We start from the raw sequence: 20,880 nt of genomic DNA, 5'->3' as shown, positions 1-20,880 counted from the left end.
CGTGGGGCAGGTACGCCGCCTCTTCCTGTGGGCCCCAAACACAGAGCCTGCCACTTTTTCCTCACATCTGCTTCTTTCCATTTCTCGGGGTGTCTTCCGCTTCCAGGGTATTCGTGGCTCACCCTGGTTAAAGCTCTCAGTGCTTTTATCCTTTCTGCTTTAGATCGTCCAAATGCCTAGGCTTTCGTATGCTTTTAACTGAACTGCCTGTAATGATTTATATCCTCTTGATGAATTAAAAAATGGAGAGGCCAAAAAAGATTCTATGGACTATTTTTTTAAATCTGTAAATGGGATTTACAAGAGTAAATATTGTTTTTCAATATTACTCCAATATATAAGGAGTCATATTGTATTCATTTTCATGAAGCAAAGAGTATTGCTTATAATGACTTTCAATGTCAATTCTTAAAAATTATGTTTGGCAATATGCATGATTATTTGTATTGGACATGCTATGCTGACTCAGCAAGCAATGTAACAAGTAACTTTTTTGTGTATCAAATGTGTTCAGGTTTATACCACTGGATCAAATAGCAGAGAGACGTATTTGCTTTCACAGCCAGTTTTAAGGTACCTCAGTGAGCTTGGAGGGTCCCCAGTTCTGTGCTTACTGCAGCATTTCTCATAAGAGATCCTAAATGTCCGTCTGGTGGATTTCCCTGTTCCAGTACTTCATATACAGCTGCATTCTGGGACTGATCTCCTGTTCAGTTTTTCTGCGGGTGAATTACGAGTTGAAAATGTTGATCATGATGGCGGCGTTAGTGGGCTACAACACCATCTTTCTCCACACTCATGCCCACGTTCTCGATGACTACAGCCAGGTCTTATTTGAGAGGTAAATTGCTTCCTCTTCTTTCTCTTTATTTCAGTTCGTTCATGGGATGTTGATCTAGTGAAATGTGTGTTGAGTAAATGCAAATTAGCAATATGGTTGCCACTGGCAATCATTGCATGAGTTTCTTTGAAGTGATGGTTCAAAGACATGATGTGTGTTTCTGTGATCTGTATTATCATATGATTATACACAGAATAGGTATCATCACATACACTCAGGAGATATGAAGTGGCTTAGAGTGATGATTTGTGTTATAATCTGTATGGCACTGATTAAGAGTAGTTTAGCATTTTTGGTATTTTGAACTGAATAATTTTCTTTTGTGTTGGGGAGAGGGCTGAAATTGTGCTATGCTTTGTAGCATATTTATCAGCATCCCTGGTATCTACCCACTGGATGTCAGACCCAATCCCCCAACCTCAAGTCATGCCAACCAAGAATGTCTCCAGGCAGTGCCATATGTGCCCTGCAGGGTAAAATGGCCCCCCAGGTCACAGCAGATGAATCAATATACACAAAACTACTAGAAAAATAAGTGGATATATTCACAAGTTATCGTGCCAAAGTTCTTATGGAGTTTCTCATAGAATATCCTTTCGGGAAGGAAGTATTATCACTGAGAGTTCTGCTCTATGAAGAAACTGACTTCCAACAAAGGATAAGATTGTGTGGACTTTCTCATCCTTAGAACTAGTTGCTGAGAGAATGATCTTCTCAGGTCCCCTCACTTGGGTTTATGAAAAGTCCCTTTATCAAATTACGTCCATAAGCTTATAATGAATATTTCCCGTTTATCCCCTGTTTGAAAAAGTGTCTTAATCGTTATAATATTCCCCATCTCACATCTTAATAGGAAAACCTTTTTGTATCAAGTGTTAGGTTTATTTCAGGTCCCACCAAAGTTCACATTTTTTCTGAGTGCTTTCCATAATGTTCCATAATATTTCCATATTTCTTTGAGCATAAAATAAATGCCTGAAGTATTTGCATGAGTCCGTTGCTCCAGAAAGATGGTTTGAGTTGGCAGCACATGGCTAACTTCTCCATTGGAGACTCAGTGTCAAGAACGGTGGGTACCTCACTGCACAGGCATTTCTTACCAATAAAAATACTTTCAGAAACACAACAGCAATGCATTCTCTTCACCTAATTTAATTTTCAGCATCCTTCACACCATGAAATCCTAATAATCTGTAATCAAGCTTAGGGCAGTGAAGCTGCAAAAATGTCTAATGGTTTAAGGGAATTTTATGATTCCTTAGCCAAGCTGAGAATAAAACCAGAAGTTAATTTTGCAATAAATTGTCAAAACTGCAAACCAAATATGGTTTAATATTTCTCAACTGTACCCAGAGAGCCTGCATTGAATCCCTATGTAAATGTAGCTTTATGGATTTTTATGCACAGCTGACAACGGTACTAAATTTCCCTTTATTAAATTTAAAGCTCCTGAATATGCTACACATCCTAAGCAAGGAAGAAATTAGATTAGTGAGTTTCTGATGGGAAGTCATTTACTTCTGGGAATCTGAGAGAGGCACACGATCTGTGATTAAAATCCAATTAGCAGGAGTAGTTATTTTGCTGAGAAAAGGAGTTTTTACTTTCAGAGCTCTTTCATTTCATTCAAGACCTTTTGTGTTTGTTGTCCTGATTTCATCTTTTTAAATCACCTTACAGCCAGGTAGGGCTGACATGGGAAGCCTCAGGGACCTGTCTTCACCTTCTGACTGTGAGCCAGTATTATCCTCTCCAGAAGTGGTGCAGCTGACTCTGGTCCTAATCTTAACCATAGATTTCTGGCACAATACTCCCAGAAGCATTCTTTCTCCAAAAGATAAATATTACTGACATAATAGCATCATACTTGAAAATTAACCATTTTATTTAAATGCCAGGTTAAAACTAACCCAAATTTTTCTTGGAATTCCCTCCTGATGTCTCCAGCCTCATGTTTGACATAACCCTATGACTCATATCAGAACAAAAGCTCATCAATGACCATGTCTTCTTTTTTCTTCTAATATTCAAGGGATTCTCCCACTAAAGACTGGGAAGGTTTCCCCACCCTTTGCCTGGTTAGTTGATTCTGACATTACTCTTTCAAATATGAAACCAGGATCCTTAAAAACAAAACACTGATCTAGGATGGTGCCTTGAGAGTGACATCCCTAAATCCCAAAGCCGGAGGCCCCCTTCGAGGAGGGAGCTGGCTCACGTGAGGGCCAGGCAGCCCTCCTTTTCTGAGCAAGCTCGTCTGCGTCGCTGAAATCATGTGCTTGGTCCCGTCCCTTTTCTGGCTTAATTCTGGTCACCGGATCCTGGCTCCCTCTTTTCACTCCTGGTTTCTTGGTCCTGGACCCCGTCTTCTTTCTAGGATGCATGCTTGGCTGTGGCAGTCAGGCTTCTTGCTGCCCACATCAGCCCCTTCACTGGCCCCTCACCCTCCTAGGAGATGCCCTGAGCTTCTGGCTGACCCCTGGGTGTGCCTGGGTGCTGAGCAGCCCTCCCACCTGGGAATATGGAGAGTGTCACCCCAGATAAATTGACTTGGACCTCTGTTATCTGCAGTCCCTTTTTCCATGACATACACTGAAGACTTTCATAGACACTCTCCAGTTGTGGGAAAAGCAGGTCTGAACCAATACCACTGCGATAGCCACAGAGCCTACAACCGTGCCTGGCATCCAGCATGTGGGTGCTCAGCAAACATCTATTGAATGAATGAGTAAAAGCAGGTGTGCTCCCAAATAGCAGAAGAGCCAAAATAGTTGCCTCACCTGCTTCCCTGGAGACAGAGGCTCACTGCAAATGGGTCTCTTCAGCATCAGCATCAGTTTTTGTTTATACCCTGACATTTCAACAGGAAGTTTGGAGAGGCCATCTTTGTGTGGGAGGCAATGCCCGGCCATCTTCTGAATACCCAGTTTGGACAGTGATGTCATCCTGTGTGTGAGTTCATGTCTTGCTAATGGGTTTCAGCCCCAGGCAAGTTCCTTACGGATTCAGTGAGACTGAAAAAATGACAATGGAACGTTCTTGGGGTGAGAGGGTTATACCCAACTTTATTCCCACGATGGCAGGTCAGTCACTAGAATCCCATCCACCCAGAGCATCTGCCTGCAGCAAGCTGGTCTCTGCCTCTGGGCCTCTCCATCCATACAGCCATCTCAGTCTCTGTTCTCCGCGCTGCCACCCCTCCAGCCTCTGCTCTCCTGCAGCTGTGCAACAGCCCAAGCACCGAGCAGAGGTCAATAACAATGTATTGCCCATGTGTGTGTAGTGAGCAAGCCGACCAGGGCCGGGTGTGAATCCTGGCCACAGGAACCTTCACTTTCTCCAGCTCACCATGACCCATGTTTCAGGGGTCTTTTCTGATCCGAATTTGACATTAATGATGGGCAGGCCAACAAAATGACACAAGCCAGCAGGGCTTGTTTGCCAATAGGGTTTGCAAAGAGAACAGGAGAAGTTTGCACTAGAAAAGCCAGACTGATGAATACCTCAGGTGATGGCATCAAAGTTATTTGCATAGATTCACGAATGTGGAAAGCCAATTTTTCAGGAGGAAAAAAAGAAGACTGTTTTGAGACAATGTGCCTTTACAAACCCATTGGGATGGAGGCCAGAACACCCCAGCAGTAACCTCGTATGCCGTTAGAGACAACTCCGGTAAGTCACCTCATGGAGAGGGAAGCTCAGAAGTCTCCGGTATTTAGAAGGTCCAAGAAAGGGTGTTTCCTAAAACTTTGGCATTTACAGCAGCTGTTTTTGGCTGAATCAGTCAATAACGTTTCCTGGTCCTCACATGAAACTGACTCCACGCCCTCAGCCTGGCTGTTGAGGACTCTCTGCTCTTCATGGAGATGCTGACCACTGATAGCCCTGCAAGCTCTTTGTATTGTGAGGACACTTTCCGTCCCCATGACAAAGGCTTCCTACAGAGTTTGCCAGAGTCAGGTTTCTCCAGTGAGTATTTTCTGGCAGAACTGAAAGGTCCCAAGGGGTGAGCACTATTACTTCACGTGGCCCCAGCCATTATGTTAATTCACCTGAAAGCTAGAAATGCCCTGATAATTCTAAAGAGGAGTGGGGGACAGAGAGCTTGAAGGGAGGGGATAGCAAGGAGCCCAGTACACTCACCAGCTCTATTTTGGCACGCAGCCTAGTGAACTAAACACTTTATGGACATCAGAAAAATAAGGTGTATAAGTCTGCAGCAGTCATATCCAGTGCCCAGCACATTCAGAAGCTCTGGATTATTGCTCATAAAAATGTCTGTGCAATTTAACTTCCTGACCTTAATAACAGCTCTGTATCAAGGACAGTGATGGAGATGTTCAAATGAATATGTGTCACTGACAGCTGGGAGTTAAGCACCTTCCGTGTGGAATTGTTCTGCTTTCTCTGTTCTTCCTGTGTCTCATGGGAAAGATGATGGCTAGAATTCAAGATATTGTGACATATTTTGACAGTATCCCAACTTGGGATCGACTGGATAATGAGCTCACCACAATCCTGAGGAAGAACCACAGAGCTGATCACACCCAGGAGAAAGGCAGGAGGTGTCCACATCTGCCCCTGGGGGAAAGGGCCTGGGGGTATTCCTTTCAAGTCTCCTCTTTTAAATTAAAAATGTACCCCAAATTTGCATTCTAACCTTTAATGCATCCAAATTAAAGTTGAAAAGATTTAAAATTACTTTCAAATTTAGTATCTCAGTTTTGCTTCCCCTTCCTAATTCTCCCACCCCATTCCATCTCCAGAAAATGAGGAGCACAGGTTTCTCAGTGGCTGACACTCACCAGCAGTGGAGCTGGGAGTAGAGTAAGGGGGTAGGTAATCTGCTGCTGCCTAATTTCAGAAAACAAAGCAAGCCATTTTAGGGCCACTCAAATGCTACCAAGCTTTCTTTTATCTATAAAAAGCAAACCATTAGTGAGGTACTTTGTTATCTAACCTCAGAAAGAAAAGGTCTTGTGATTTGGATCCTCAGCAGGGAGATTTTTAGGCTGCCTTGTTTTGTTTTGTTTGATTTTAGAATGAGGGGAGGAAGGAGAGTTGACAGAGCCTGTGCCTGTGGCCTCTATGAATCCAGAGTCCTACGGTGTGATTCTAAAGCTGTGCATAGCCCTGTGTCTTATCACACTGATGCACCAGTTGCTTCCACTTAAAATCCATCTTCTCCACAGAATGAAGCCATGACTGTGTGAATGAGGGTGCATTATTGTCTTCATAGCAGAGGGTCAGCACTGCCTCTGGAGCCCCGCTTCTGTCACCTCTCCTGACCTACAGGGGTCTCCAGGATGCTTCTGAGCATGAGCCTGTCCCTTCATATGTTAGTCTGCTTGCAGTTCCAGAACGTTCTTCTTGGTGTTTGGGAGCATTCTGAAAAAGTATAAGGCTTTAGGTCATGCTGTCCTTGAATAACACTGGGCCACCTTCCCTGGAAGATCACATAGTATTCTGGTGAATCTGTGTCCAGCCAGGGAAGAAAAGAGTGTCTAGAAATGAAGTGCCTTAGGTTTTCAAACCAGCATGGTTATTTGTCCACCCCTTCATTTGTTTCCACAACACACTTTTATTGAACACTCTTTGTATGCCAGTCATGATTGCTGGAGTCTGAGCACACAGAGATGAACAAAATACAGTGTCTACTGTCAAGAAGATCACAAAAACTCTCTATAGGAAAATTGTGTTTCACTGACAGGCCAAAAGGAGACTTGTAAGGTAATCTTGGTTAAATTCATGTAGCATCCCTACTGTGAGAAACACACTCACTGGTCCAAATTCATTAAGTGGATACAGAGACAAAGAGAACAGCAGAGCAAGGCTGTAATGACGGTCCTGCAAGATCAGGTGTCTTGTGGGCAGGCAATACCTGGGGAGTTTGGTGCCAGTAATTTATCTCCTAGTGCGCAAACCCCTCCCCTGATTCCTCATTGGCTGAGTACTACAGGGTTCACATTCTTTCCCAGACGTCGCCTAAGCCAGTTATATCTTTCCCTTACATTTGCCTTAATTTTATTAGTAGGTTTAAAAAACTCAGATCAAACAGGTATAGCCAGGCCCTTACCAATTCCCCCCACACCCCCACTCTCAGCCCGAGCAGCTTCCACCACGTGGCCCTTTGTTAATACTTGACTGTTAAAATGTTTAAACATTCTGGTGGGAATAAATCACATCTAGGTTTTATGCTTTTTCCTAACACCTAGGAAATGAGTAAAATTGTCTTTGCAGATGATACAATCTTATATGTAAAAAAACCTAAAGATCCCACCAGAAAACTGTTGAAAGTAATAAATAAATTCAGTAAAGTTGCAGGATACAAAATGAACTTATAGAAACCAGTTGTATTTCTATATACTAACAATAAAATATCAGAAAAATAAATAAAGCAACCCCATTCACAATAGCATCAAAAACAAGAAAATATTTAGAAATAAATTTCATCAAGGAGGTGAAAGATCTTTGCACTGAAAACCACAAGACTTTGATGAAAGAAATTGAAGAAAACACAAATGGAAAGATATCCCATGTTCATGGATTAGAAGAATTAATATTCTTAAAAATGTCCATTTTACCCAAAGCCATCTACAGATTCAGTGCAATTCCTATCAAAATCCCACAGGATTGGAAAAACAATTCTGGAATTTGTATGGAACCACAAAAGACCCTGAGTAGCCAAAACAAACCTGAGCAAGAAGAACAAAGCTGGAGACATCAAACCTGATTTTAAACTATGTTACAAAGCAGTATGGCACCAGCATAAAAATAAACACACAGAATATGTGTATGGAAATGAAATGGAAGTGAAACAGAGTAGAGAGCCCAGAAATGAAACCTTTCTTATATGGCGAACTAATATTCAACAGGAGAGCCAATAATACTCAATGGGAAGAGAACAGTCTCTTCAACAAATGGTATGAGGAGAATTGGATTACTACATGCAGAAAAACCAAATCGGACCCCTGTCTTATTCCATACACAAAAAATTAACTCAACCTGGATAAAATACTTGAACACAAAATTTTAGTTGAAACTGTAACACTAGAGGAAAACAGAGACAAAAACTTCTTGATGTTGGTTTTGGCCAATGATTTTTTGGTTATGACACTAAAGCACAAGCAACAAACGTAAAAATCAACAGTGGAACTACATCAAATTAAAAAGCTTCTTCACAGCAAAAGAAACAATCCACAAAATGAAAAAGCAGGCTATGGAATGGGGGAAAATATTTCCAAATAACATATCTGTTAAGGGGTTAATATATAAAATATATGAAGAACTACAACTCAATAGCAAAAAAAAAAAAATCTGATTAAAAATGTGCAGAGGAAGTGAATAGACATTTTTCCAAAGAAGACATACAATTAATCTATAGGTACTAATCATCAGTGAAATGAAATCAAAACCACAGGGAGATAACATCTTACACCTGTTAGAATGCCTATTATTAAAAAGATGAGAAATAACAAGTTTGGTGAGGATGTGGAGAAAGGGGAACCCTTGCATACAAAACACAAAAAGGAAATGGTAATTATGTGAGGTGATGACAATGTTGGCTAACATTACAGTGCAATATGGAAGGGTATCAGATCCACACATCTGCACACCTTCACCCTCCCATATGTTATATAGCAATTATAAAAAGATGAAACTAGAAAGATAACTGTGAAATTTGTAAAAAGATTCAACTGTCTCTATACAAGATGCTCCCACCCCCGATATGGGAGTGCATCAGTCTTGGTCAAGGAACCATCAATGACCAATAGGGGGAAAGAAATGTATTTTCAAAATGTCAAGAGTTCTGTGGTAGAACTCCCCTGCGTCTGCCCATAGCCCTGGCAGTCACTGAAAACACCCAAATCACAGCTCAAAAAATAAGTTTGCCTTTATGGCCGCCGAGTGTGAACAGTGCAGTGCAGGGACCTTGGCGGAGAGGTCATTCGTCCTCATGCTTTGTCACACCCAGCAGCACGCCAGGACCCAGCCACTGCCTCGGGAACTTGGAGGGAGGAGTGTCTGAAGTGGAGCAGGACCCCTGTGCCACTTCAACGAGAGGATGGTGAGAGGGTTGCTGACGGAAGCCTCTCAGCCTCTCTCTACTCCTTCTCAAGCCACATTTAGATGAGGATTTTCTGATGGGGTCTGGGGCTGTCTTTAGTTTGCTTTATGTATTTAGCCCAAAACTCTGCTTTCTGGGATGTTTTTGTTTTACTCCAGATAGTGTTGTCTTCTGACAGGGTAATCGAGGTCCCACCCCTCTGCAAAGTAACTTTCAGGGAGCGGGTTCACCCTTGTGGTGTCACCGAGTTGGCCAAAACTAGCTTGTTTCATGGCTTAACTTTGAAGGTTCCTGAGGATTTGGGGACCTCTCACTGGCCAAGCCAGTTTCCTCAGTCACTGGTGCACCCCAGAGGCAGCCGGTGAATGAGGAGGTTCGCAGCCAAGGAGCATGAGCGTCTTGTGTGCGTGGGAAGGGTGGCTAGTAGCCGTGGTCCCCTTCCTGGTCTTTTCTTCACACATCATGAGCCTTGAGGGAGGAGGGTCAGGGTTCCAAAGGTCAGACTAACTTTTATCCCAATCAGTGACCTGAGCAGATGTGTTTTTAGCTCAGTTTGTCTACTGTTCCCGACACAACAGAAACTAGGTTTATTGAGGCATTTTTTTCTTCTTTAAAAATATGGCTCTTTCCATCTAGAAAACCACAGTTTTTTAATGTAAGATTATGTTTGTGTCTACATTCCATGGCTGCTTTCTCTCCTGAGAGTAATGAAAACGTCATTTTTACCTCCCCTGAACCGTTTGCCTTTAGGATAGAGGCTGGTTCACCTGACAATTCCTCTGTATCTCTCACCCGGTTTGTCGGGATCCTTTGTCCTTTCGGGTTCTCAGACCTTGCAGGCCAGACTGATTGCTCCATCAGCAGCCTCAGAGTGAGGGTGAGCTGTGAATCAGGGGGTGGCTACAGGAACATTCAGGGGTCTAAGCCTCCAGAGCCCAATTTTTAGGTGTGAAAGAAAGCATATTCAGTTACGGTTTGGGGAAAGCTGTCCTCGGATGAGGAATTGTAGAGCTAGAAGCTTTCTCAGTTGTGTCAGTTCTGTCTTCCCCACATCATAATCCTAACATGTGAAAGTTCGAAGTGGACTTCATCCTCAAAACTTAAAGGGGAGAAAGAACGAAACTTTCTACCCAACCAGCTCTCATTTTTATGTAAATGGTCAGCACAACTGTTACAGGTTGATCTGTGTTCCCCAAAAGAAGACATGCTGCAGTCCTCCCCCACTGTCCCTCACAAAGTGACTTGATTTGAAATAGGGTCCTCGCAGGTGTAATTCGTTGAGATGAGGTCCTGTAAGCAGGGTGGGCTCTAATCCAGCAGGGCTGGGGTCCCAATGAGAAGACGGGGAGAAGGTCACTTGATGATGAAGGCAGAGGAGGGGGTGACAACAGCAAGCCAGCAGCACCAGACATCAGTGGGTGGGTGAGGTGAGGAAGGATTTCCCCACGAGTTTCAGAGGGAGCCCCGCCAACACCCTGATTTCCGACTTCCAGCCTCCAGATTGTGAGATGATGCATTTGTGTTGTCCCAAGCCACGTGGTTTGTGGATCCTTGTCTGGGCAGCCACAGGCACCCAATACAGTGACCAGCACAACTGAGTAGAGTAGACTGGGATTTACTCCACCCACTGTGGATGTTCCCGCACACTGCCTGCTCCCCCTCCTCCCCACCTCTTCCACATGCACAGAAAGAGCAAGAAATGCACCCTCACATGGACAGATTCCCCATTCAGACTGCCAGGGCCTAAGCACCGTGGTCCACGCATGCCCCACATGGCAGACAAGGCCCCCAGGAGGAGCTGGCATTTATTTTGGCTAGATGAATAAACAAAGCTTTGGAGAAATCTAAATGAAATCCAAGACAGCACAGTACAGCCCTTCCTAGTTGACTGTGTCAGAGAGAAAAGGCGTCCATGTACTGATGCACAAGTCTGTTCCACGGGCTGTGCTGGGCTGCATTATTTCTGAGGCCCACTCAGGTCTGCATGTTCAAGTCCACCATGCAGCCAGCAGTGACTTGTCTGCCCCCACATCAGCCCCTCCACCACTGCTCCTCACTGAGACTAAAGAGCAGGGAGGAAGAGGGGACAGAACATTTCTATCTCCTAAACCAGCATTCCAATGCATTGATGTGAAGGCCCAGAGAAGGACTTCCTGTGTGAATAACTGAAAGCAGGGTGGGCTCCGATCCAGCAGGGCTGGGGTCCCGATGAGAAGATGGAGACACACGGGGAGAAGGTCACTTGATGAGGAGGGGGCGACACAACAGCAAGCCAGGGGTGTCGGACATCAGTGGGTGGGTGAGGCAAGGAAGGATTTCCCCTCGAGTTTCAGAGGGAGCCCCGCCAACACCCTGATTTCCTGTGTGAATAACAGAAAACCCAGCCATGTCTGACTGCACAGAGGCCCTGCCTCCCACTGTCAGGTCAGTACAAGGGACCTGAGCTGGCTCTGTATGTTTGGAACATCTGGTCCCTTACCTGGGGAGGCAAGGGGACCTGACCTCTGGCCAGTCACCATGATGAAGCTCTGATCTGGAGGTGACTGTCATCCGATTAGCTTGGGGCTTGGAATAGGGTGTGCAGGAAGCCATGTGAAACCTGAAGACAGACACACTGCCTCAGAGCGCTGACTGTGTTGTGCCTCTTCAACTAATGGTCAGCATGGCATCAGTACAGTCAATATAGAGAAAAGTAGTTTGAAACTCACTGAAGATAGCACTGTTTACAAACATCTACTCCTAACGTCGCTGCAACTCTGCTTTTAGACACAACTACTCAGACTCAAAAAGGAACCCATTCAGTTCTTAACATTAGGAGGAGAAAAAACAGGAAAATGGCTCTTCCCAGCTCCCTTTTCAGAGAGAAACCAGGGATGTCCTTAGGGCCCACGAGCATGAATTCTTCCAGTCTCAGCTGCTCTGAAAGGGAGGAAGGAGCTCCTAAAGCAAGCATAGCCTTTCTGGAGGTCTCTCTGTGGTCCTAGGCCCATAACCCACCAAGGCTGGCCATCTGTCTCTTCGTCTCTGCAGGAGCCCACCTCTGCTCGGCCCTTCCATCTCTCATGCTGTTCATAATGATCTGCCGACCTGCATTTCCCTATCTTTTGTCTCTACCTTCCTAGCCTTCGTCCCCTCCCTTATCACATTGCGGTCGGCCGAACATCATGAGAGCCATTCGTGAAGCACATTCTATGTGTCACGCTCTGAGCCAGGTGTATGAATAGTTGACGTAGTGACTGAAAGAGCCTGTGAGATGGCTCTCAGTGCCCCCCTTAGCCGATGAGGAAAGTGAGGCCTGGAGGGGTCTGTCCCAGGTCCCACAGATCACTAAAGCAGGGGGAGCCCCGATTCCTATCAGGGTCCCCTTATTCAAAGCCCACCTGAGCTTTTAGGGCTCTATGGATTTCTCCTCAGATCCCATCAGCCCTTGAACCCTCTATAGAGAAATGGGAAAACCTCCAAGCAAGTTCAGCTCACAAGCAGGAGGTGATTGCCTGATATTTATATTGGATTTAACACAACCTATTCTGTGTGTATGACATGTGTCCATACATAACCAACTTTTCTTTTCCAAGACTTATTTACAGTGATATGTGGGGAATCATCATTTGTCAACTTCTGCAGGACTTCTCTGGGGGTGGCAGTAGATTTCTCCTTTCGTACAGAACCAACAAGATATTTGTGTATACATTATATACATATAATATAGATTTATATGTATATAATATATATATGTATGTAAACATCTGTCAATCAGGAGATTTAAAATAAGGAGTTGGCGCCCATGATTTTGGCACGTCTATAATGTGTGGAGCCTCTATCTGGATTTGAGTCTGAAGGCTGGAAGCCACTATGGAACCAGGAAGAGCCCATGTTTCATTTCAGTTCAGTGGCAACCAGTCAGGAGAGAATTCTTTTTTACTCTTGCATTCAAGCTGTTGACTGGCTGGATGAGGCTGATTCACATTATGAAGGGCAAACTGCTTTATTCAGTCTCCGCATTCAAATCAGTGATCTCATCACAAAAATGTACTCACAGGGACACCCAAAGTAACATTTCATTAGGTATTTGGACACGCCGGAGCCCTGTCAGGTTGACACATAAAATGGAACACCACGCATGCCAACTCGATGGAAGGGTGGTCACTGCCTGGCATGTTGTGGTGAGGACAGAGGGCCACAGCCACACAGTAGGAACTCAGGCCGGGATAAATTACTGATGTCTACCTGCCCTGCTGGGAGACGGGGCAGTGGGCCGAGGGTTTCCCTCTGTGTCACACCTGTGTGACACAAATCATATGAGAGAGGGAATAAGAATGTGACTGCCAAAAATTATAGGCAACTGACTCATAGGTGAGAGTAGTTTGTAGAAATTAAGTTCCCAGCTTCATTTTTATACCTCGCATGGTTGCCCATTTCTAGTGTACTGTCTAATTCTGAGAGCAATAACCTTAAAGAAATCACATGTCAAATGATCCATGTTGATCCCAGAAGTACAAAGAAAATATTATTCTGCTTTTCCTTCCTTTTGTATTTGTTGAAACACAGTATAAAGTGAGAAATCTATGTTAATTTGGAAGTTTTCATTTTTTATGGAGCCCTCAAAATAGAGACTACTTCATTTTGTTTTGAGGCAGGCTGGCTTCGAAGATGTGGTTGAAACAGGTGTGTGTGTGGCTGGAGTAGAATGTAGACATGCACTAGAGGCTCTGAAGTTGGTTGAGACACCAGTTCTAAGTTCTGTGTGTATGTTGTTTCATTCTGTTTCTGTCTATCTGTCTGTTGTTTACTAGACCTGGCATTTGGAAAGATCTGAAGACCATGGGCTCTGTGTCCCTCTTTATTTTCTTCGTCACACTGCTTGTTCTAGGCAGACAGGTAAGAAGGCTGTTTTTTTTACATAATGTTTCTAAAGTGCATGTTAATACTACTTTGCTGACATGCGAGGTAGTGACTCTCATACAAACAAATGTTGAAACAGCAGGATCATCTCAACAGCAGGACCATGTAAGTGGTGTGTGCTTAGACAGAGACAGAAGGAAAGAGGTCTCTCATGTTTTCCACAAGAGTCAAACTTTGTGAATGTTAGAGATGTGAATCTGTTAATTTCCTGCTAATCCTCAAAACGAACTTCGTAGGTTTTGTAAGCCTACGAAAGTGTTCCCTCGATAGCTGCCATGATTTGGAGAACTGACCCTTGGCTGTGCTTTGACTTGCATTGCATAATAAATCGCATTCTTCCTTTTCATTGACATGGTATGAATACCTGTGCTCTCACTTGCAGTCATTCCTAGAACTACAGTCCTCCGTTCAGAAATCTTACTTTGAGATGCAAATGAAACTGTTCTCCCCTTGGGTCCCCCACCCATTTCTGGTCTCTCGTAGAGGCTGTGCAGGCAGGATTTTTAGGGACAATATTCTTCTGCCTGCACCCAAGAACAATCACCCAGAAAATAGACTCGCAGCACTCCAGGCAACTCTGCCTCAAGTTCGCTTTGAGTTTTTTGATAGATGCAGTGAAACCAAGAAGTGATTTATTTGGAAATAACCAACTAAGATGCAAAGCCAATTAAATTATATTCATTAACAGGAGGAAGCTGTAATAATTACACAGTCAGCATAGAGTCCACATCTATGATGTCAGTCCAGCCTGCAGAAATGCTGTCCTCTTCCCTCTACCAAAGCCCTGCAAGCTGCATGCCTCTGTAGGAGCTAACCGCAGCCTCACCAGTCTCCCGAGAGCGGCCACTGTCCTGCCACAGAGCGTTAGAAGATCCCCCTCTCCCTCCCACCCCATCCTGCCTCTCCCTGGCATGAGCTGGCTTCTGCATTCTTTGGCTTGTAGTTTTGACAGCCTGCACTGCAACGAATGCATTATATGGCACATCCTGTTCTTTTTTCCTCGTGTCATTGTTTCTCCTGCTACCTGGTTTTCTCCACTATTGACCAGCTTTCTGCTCTCACTCATAGAGAAAAGGCATGTCCTCGCTCAGGAAATCCTTAATATCTGTGTGAAAGAACTGGGATTCCTTACAGAATGTCACCTAGATGATCACTCTTAGGAAATACCATGCCATCCCTTCCATGGGGTCACCTGTTTCTCCACTTCATACTGGGGATGTTTTGCCCTGCACTAAATGTTGTTGAATCCAATAGCCATTTATCAGTTATGCTAATTAACTTAAGATAAACAGTCAAAAGTATACAATATTATGGTCAGGCATAAATTTAACACAACCATGCTGATACCAGTCTTATAAGGAATCATTTTTTTTGGTCACTAATGTAACAATAAGTAATATGTGCACCTATTGGCCTAGAGCAGTAATCATCTTCCCAGTCCTTCTTTAACAGCTAGCACCAAGGATTACCAGGGTGAGCCAGGAGATGACCTTCAGTCCAAAATCAATGTCATTTACTAAGGTCCCAATCTTCTGGGCTAACAAAAACGTAAACATCTGTGATATAGTGCTTCTGCATCCCCTTCTGGAAATGCAAAGATAATAGAAGCAAATGTCAAATGTTTGAAATAAGATTTTTCATAACTATGCTTGGCCCCAGAGTTTTCTACTTCTTGAATGTTTTTTAAATGATAGCACACACATTTTGCAGCTCATTTTCCTTGGCACTTGCCCTAATGGCTCTGCTGTTCCATGCCATCTTTTTTGAAATGATAGAGATGGGTTTGCTTTCTGAGCAAAGTAGTATGCTCTGGGTATCTAAGAAACCTTAATGAGAACATGACACACGTCTTGGAGGCGACTTATGGTACTACTTTCCGTACTGAAATGCAGTTTGCAATGGAAATACTAGCCAACTCAAGGGCCTGTTTTGAAAAAGGAAGATGTCCTTTATTTCTCATGAGTTTAAACAACAGCACAGTGCCATTGAGGATCTGCATTCTGGGGGGGCTCACTCATGACAGAGAACCAGGCAGGTGGCAGTCTCATGACCTGCAAGTGGGGCTGAAGTCACTGCGTGCAGGAGATCAGAATCCAAAGGAAGTGGAGTCCACCACTGTCCCTACCCAGCTGCATGTCTGCTTCTCCATCCACATAGAAGATGGAAAACCCCCTCCTAGTACCTCAACTTGTTTCAGGACCAGCTGGGATGGACCACAGCAGTGAGAGTCGGTGGGGTCCCACCTACAGTCTGCATGCTTCTTCCAGACTCTTGCTGCCCAATCCTGCCAAGCAGAGCAAATGAAGAGCACAGTCCATGTCCTGGAGTGGGATCTGGGCCCCTGAGAGCTGCAGACTGGAATCTGAGAGACAGGCGACCATGTGCACCCTGAGGTCCATGCGGCAGGGCTGCTGTGTCGGTGGAAGTGACGTCCAGCGTCAGGGAGGCCCTCTGATGCATCTCCTCACGGAGCCTCCTCCTGTGTCTCTGTCTCACGTCTCCCCATCCTTTCTCTTATAAGGACACTGGTCACTGGATTTACAGCCCACCCTGACCCAGGCTGATCTCACCCTGAGGTCCTTAAGCTGATTACATCAGCAGAGACCCTGTGTCCACAGGATGTCACAATCACAGGTACCGGTGGTCAGGACTTGGGACTACCTTTCTGGAGAACACCATTAAATCCCTTACAGCTCATCTGGGATAGGAATATTTGTCTTCCGTTGGGGGCTTCCCAAAGTTCCTAATGTAGTTGGACCTCAAGGAGAGGAGGATTCTCCTGCAGAGGGCGCTGGTTGCAGAGGTGAGATGAAGATTTGGGAAGATGGGACTTTCAGGCCAATGTCACTGGTCCCACAGGGCTCTGACAACTTTAGCAGGGGACTTACAGCTCACAGACTCCTTGCCTATGGTGCAATCTTCATCACTTGAAGAACCCAAGCAACCCCTTAGTATGGGCTCTGGAACCCCTTCAAGCTTACATGAATCCAGCTCGTTCCCTACCTTATTTCATCTCTTGTTTCATTTTTGTCAAACCTTGAGCGTGTCTGTGTCTTCTCAGTGCCACCACCACCATTGCATCTGTTGTTTTGGTTTAAAACAATGACAACACTGGTTTATTTTATCCCCAGAAAACCCAAATACATAATCTGTTCCCCAGGTGAAAGGCCTTTCTAGTAAGCGTAGAGCATTGACATAAATACAGAATATAGAAATTTGGCATGCATATAAAAATTTAATTTAAACAAAGTTTAAAAACAACTCTTTTGCAATCCTTAACAACAACAAAATTGTGTCCCTAGATGAGGTAAAAAGAGATGCCACATCAAAGGAAGAGGAATAATTTTTGAGTTTGTCGTATACAGGTTGACTCAAACCTAATGGATGAATGATCATTGTTCTTTCAGGTTTCAAAACGTGAATTTTCCATAATTACCATCTGTGCATGATGCCATTTGTGTGTGCATGTGGTTTGCACTGTCACTAAGATGTTCAAACCAATAACACACACAAACCCTCTGCATTTAGTTCTTTGCATTTACTTGTCAGTAAATTATTATCTGTGCTGAAATACACTCTGTGTATAAACCCTTCTGTTACAGGAAGATTCATTCAAGGCTTTTTCATTACATTGAATTATTTACATCATAGCAGGCACAAAATGATGCCAAACTAAAGAGACCCTTTGGCAGTAAATGGGTCTCTCTATTTCTACATTGTTAATAATAACTGGTTTTAAAAAACAGTGTATTTTAATGCATTATAAAGCATGAACACATGTGTTTTTACCAATAGACATGATCTTAATTAAGTGACATCAAAGTGAACTTTTGTCTAAATATAATGTCATTCTTTCCATACAGCGCAATCCCAAATGAAAACACGCAGATTTGCCAACAAATAATTTTATAATTTGTGGTCAGGGAAAACTGATTTCCAAATATTAAAGGCAAACTGCCGCAAATGAATGCTGTTATTTCTTAAATGCAAATCTTCAAACAATGCACTCTCTCTACTGATATGTTTCCAATTTTCACTTACTCGTTATTTAGAGTCTATTATGCCTCTTTTCAAAAAATAATCTGAGCCATCATCATTCACATAACTACGCCAGGAGCTCTCATGGCTTTTTTATCTTTTAAGCTTCTAATATCACTGGTTTCCCCATTCTTATGACTGGTTTTTTCCCCAAGCTTTTTTCTTGCAAACCCATGTTAGCTGTTGACTGAAAGACATTCTGGGGGAACAGCGGGCTTTCTAGGGAGGGTGACAGTTTTGTGTGGGGTTTCTGTTTTGGGTTTTGTTTCATTCTTTTAATTTTCTCTTTAAAACCTCCACTCTCTGGCAGGACCAGATGCCTATTGTTTCTTTACCTCTGTGTCCTCTTGTAACAGAATGAATATTACTGTAGGTTAGATTTCTTATGGAAGAACAAGTTCAAAAAAGAGCGGGAGGAGATAGAAACCATGGAGAACCTGAACCGCGTGCTGCTGGAGAACGTGCTTCCCGCTCACGTGGCCGAGCACTTCCTGGCCAGGAGCCTGAAAAACGAGGTCAGAGGGGCCGGGCTGGCGGGGGCGGCCGTGGGCTGGGTGAGAGCCAGGGCTCCCGGCAGCATGCTCCGCGCCTGTGGTGCTCCAAACACCTGAGTGTCCCGATGCCCGCTGGTGGCCTGGCCTTGCCCCTTGTCAGGTGGTTACTGGTTGTGTAGACGTTAACTGAGAAGAATCACCTCTGGCTGTCTTAGCACAGAGCTAATGCATCATTCCTGGTTTCTCTCCCCAGTCATGTAAAATGCTGTATGCACAAGGTGAGGTGCAGGAGGTCCAAATATGTCCACAAAAGTGGCCCCACCCTCTCCCCAGCAAAGATGCTTTCCTTACCCGCAGGCACTAGAGGCTCAGATCGGGAGGCAAAATTGTACAGATATCCCTCAGGCCACTGTTTCATTGCTCACAGCTTCCCTGAGAAGGGAATAGGAATTAAGGGTCTTGGAATTTCAAAGATATGGAATACACTTTGAGATAGAAGTTAGCAGCCATCCACACAAGAGCAAGTCAAACACGTGAGTCTGGATGAAGATGGGAATTTCATGGAAAATCTAAAGAAATGGATATTTACCTGGAGTTGGAAAGACGAGGGTGTTGTTTGAACACTGATGTGGCTGATGAAATGCAATGTCATGAAACTTCTTTACTACTCCAGAATTATAAGAATCAGCAAATGTGTCTGCAGTGGTACTCTTTAATTTAAGGAAAATGTATTTCAATAACCACAGGACCACCCAAAGGGCTGTGTTTTGTGCTGTGGAGTTTCAGAAATGAAGGGCCATCCCTGATCCTAGGAAGTTTTCACTGAGGAGTGGGGGTGGATGAGGCATCAGGAACCCTCCAGGTGATGAGCTCACTGAGAGCTCAGCTCAGCCTGGATGACATCAAGTTGACATTAAGAAGAAAGTGCCAGGTGGCAGGTGAGGTGCTGCGCATGATCACTCATCTGCCCGGAAGCGTGCTGGCACGGTGAGCCAGTCCAGGGCCTGTCACACTGACTGACTATGGATGTTCACGTTTCTATTTGTCCTGGTGTTTCCTGCATTCAGTAGCTCATTCATCAGCCTACCTGTCAGTCATAGGTAATGAAATCACTCCATCTATTAAGAAGGAACCATCTGTTTTTATTAGCAAGATAAGAGCTTCTCTCTATATATCTAGCTATCAATTCAATTTATAAATTTAGCATGTGCTTAGGGGCCAGGCTGGTGCTGTGCTGGACACAGAGATGCATGGGTTAGAGGCAGCCCTGCCCCCAGGAAGAAACTGGATCCCAGTGTCCCCAAGTATACTGGCTATAAATGTGGGAGTCCAGGAAGGCCACCACTGTGAGGAAGTGACTTCTGAACCTGAAAAGAAAGTGCTAGAAACTAGTTGGGAGATAGAGGTTGCAAGGAAGAGGGGAAGAACATTCAAGGCTGTAAGGGGCTTCCTCTGGCCCCATGCCAGGGGAGCACCTAGTTCAGGGTCTGAAAAGGGCACGAGGTTCAGCCTTACAGGCCATGCAGATCCTTCCTTCACCCCTCCTGGCATCTCCCTTGGCCAGACCTAGGGAATCAGTCGATTCTCTCTATTCTTTCCTGCTCATGTGACATATTCTAAGCAAGCATCTGAACACAGTCACCTCTTTGGAAGTCATAAGGCAAGGCAGTGTAAGGAAGGAGGGTTAACTTAGGGGTAGACAGTGTGGGCTGTCTTAGGCCCAATGTTTTCTTATCTCATGAATGTGACATTTACACATTGAGTGACACTGAGCATCCCTCCAGGTGTGGCACCTGACAGAGCAGGGCAGAGTCCCACATCCACACAGGGGGGACAGTAGCTCTCAGGGAAGGCTTCCTTTCCCCACCCCTTTTCAGGGCCTGAAGAGAGTGGAGAGCAAAATCCAGTGACATCACTTTAGCCCTGAATCCGGCAGCTCCTGCCTTCCCAGCTCCTTCTCGTGGGGTGGACTGAGTGCTCACTGCCCCTAAATGCAGAGACCAGGTCTGTTTTTAAAGCTCAGAATGGCCAGGAACACACCTTTCAGTCCCTCAGTAAAGGTGACCGCTCCATAGTTTTCTGAAACAATCCTTAGAACCATGATACATGACCTAGGCCAGGACCCATATTCACAAAGAACCTTCCAGCATGTGGTTTTGATTCCCTAACCATCATCTGGATGTGCAGAGAGAATTAATTTCCCTTCAGAGATAAGGAGTAAAGAATTCCAAAAAGCTTCGATTTCCATGAAACACTGCCTTTGGCCTGTACTGCGCCTGTGTGCGCCCAGGTTGGCAGGCACCTCTTCCTCATCCCCCAGGGCATTTGTTTCACTTTTTCAAGCTTCTCCATCAGTTGCTGACTCTCCTGGCCAGACCCAGGCCCTCCGGCCATTCAGGGTCAGGATGAGAGCTCTGTGCACCCAGATGGAGGCTCACAGCTTACAGAGCATCTCTGGAAACTGCTGTGCTGTGGCAGGAACGTGCCTGAGAGGCCCCTTGGATGGACATCAAAGCAAGCTTGCATCACGTACTAAA

General features: G+C 44.6%; 1 protein-coding gene across 4 annotated transcripts in view; it reads left to right on the top strand.

The window, feature by feature from the left end:
- The window catches only part of ADCY2 (adenylate cyclase 2), a 401,614-nt gene that overhangs the window by 355,824 nt on the left and 24,910 nt on the right, over window positions 1-20,880 (top strand). For 3 of the 4 annotated variants that reach the window (XM_073238029.1, XM_037024865.2, XM_037024862.2), the window contains exons 18-20: window positions 672-841; window positions 13,703-13,787; window positions 18,206-18,364. In XM_073238029.1, the coding sequence (XP_073094130.1) occupies window positions 672-841; window positions 13,703-13,787; window positions 18,206-18,364 (414 nt within the window). The remainder of the gene's footprint in view (window positions 1-671; window positions 842-13,702; window positions 13,788-18,205; window positions 18,365-20,880) is intronic. The other variant, XR_005063085.2, reaches the window with a different exon arrangement.

Source organism: Manis javanica, chromosome 1, assembly GCF_040802235.1.
Source record: "Manis javanica isolate MJ-LG chromosome 1, MJ_LKY, whole genome shotgun sequence".
Lineage (NCBI taxonomy): Eukaryota > Metazoa > Chordata > Mammalia > Pholidota > Manidae > Manis > Manis javanica.
The sequence above is the reverse complement of the archived record's forward strand: the minus strand, read 5'-3'. Positions and strand labels throughout refer to the sequence as shown.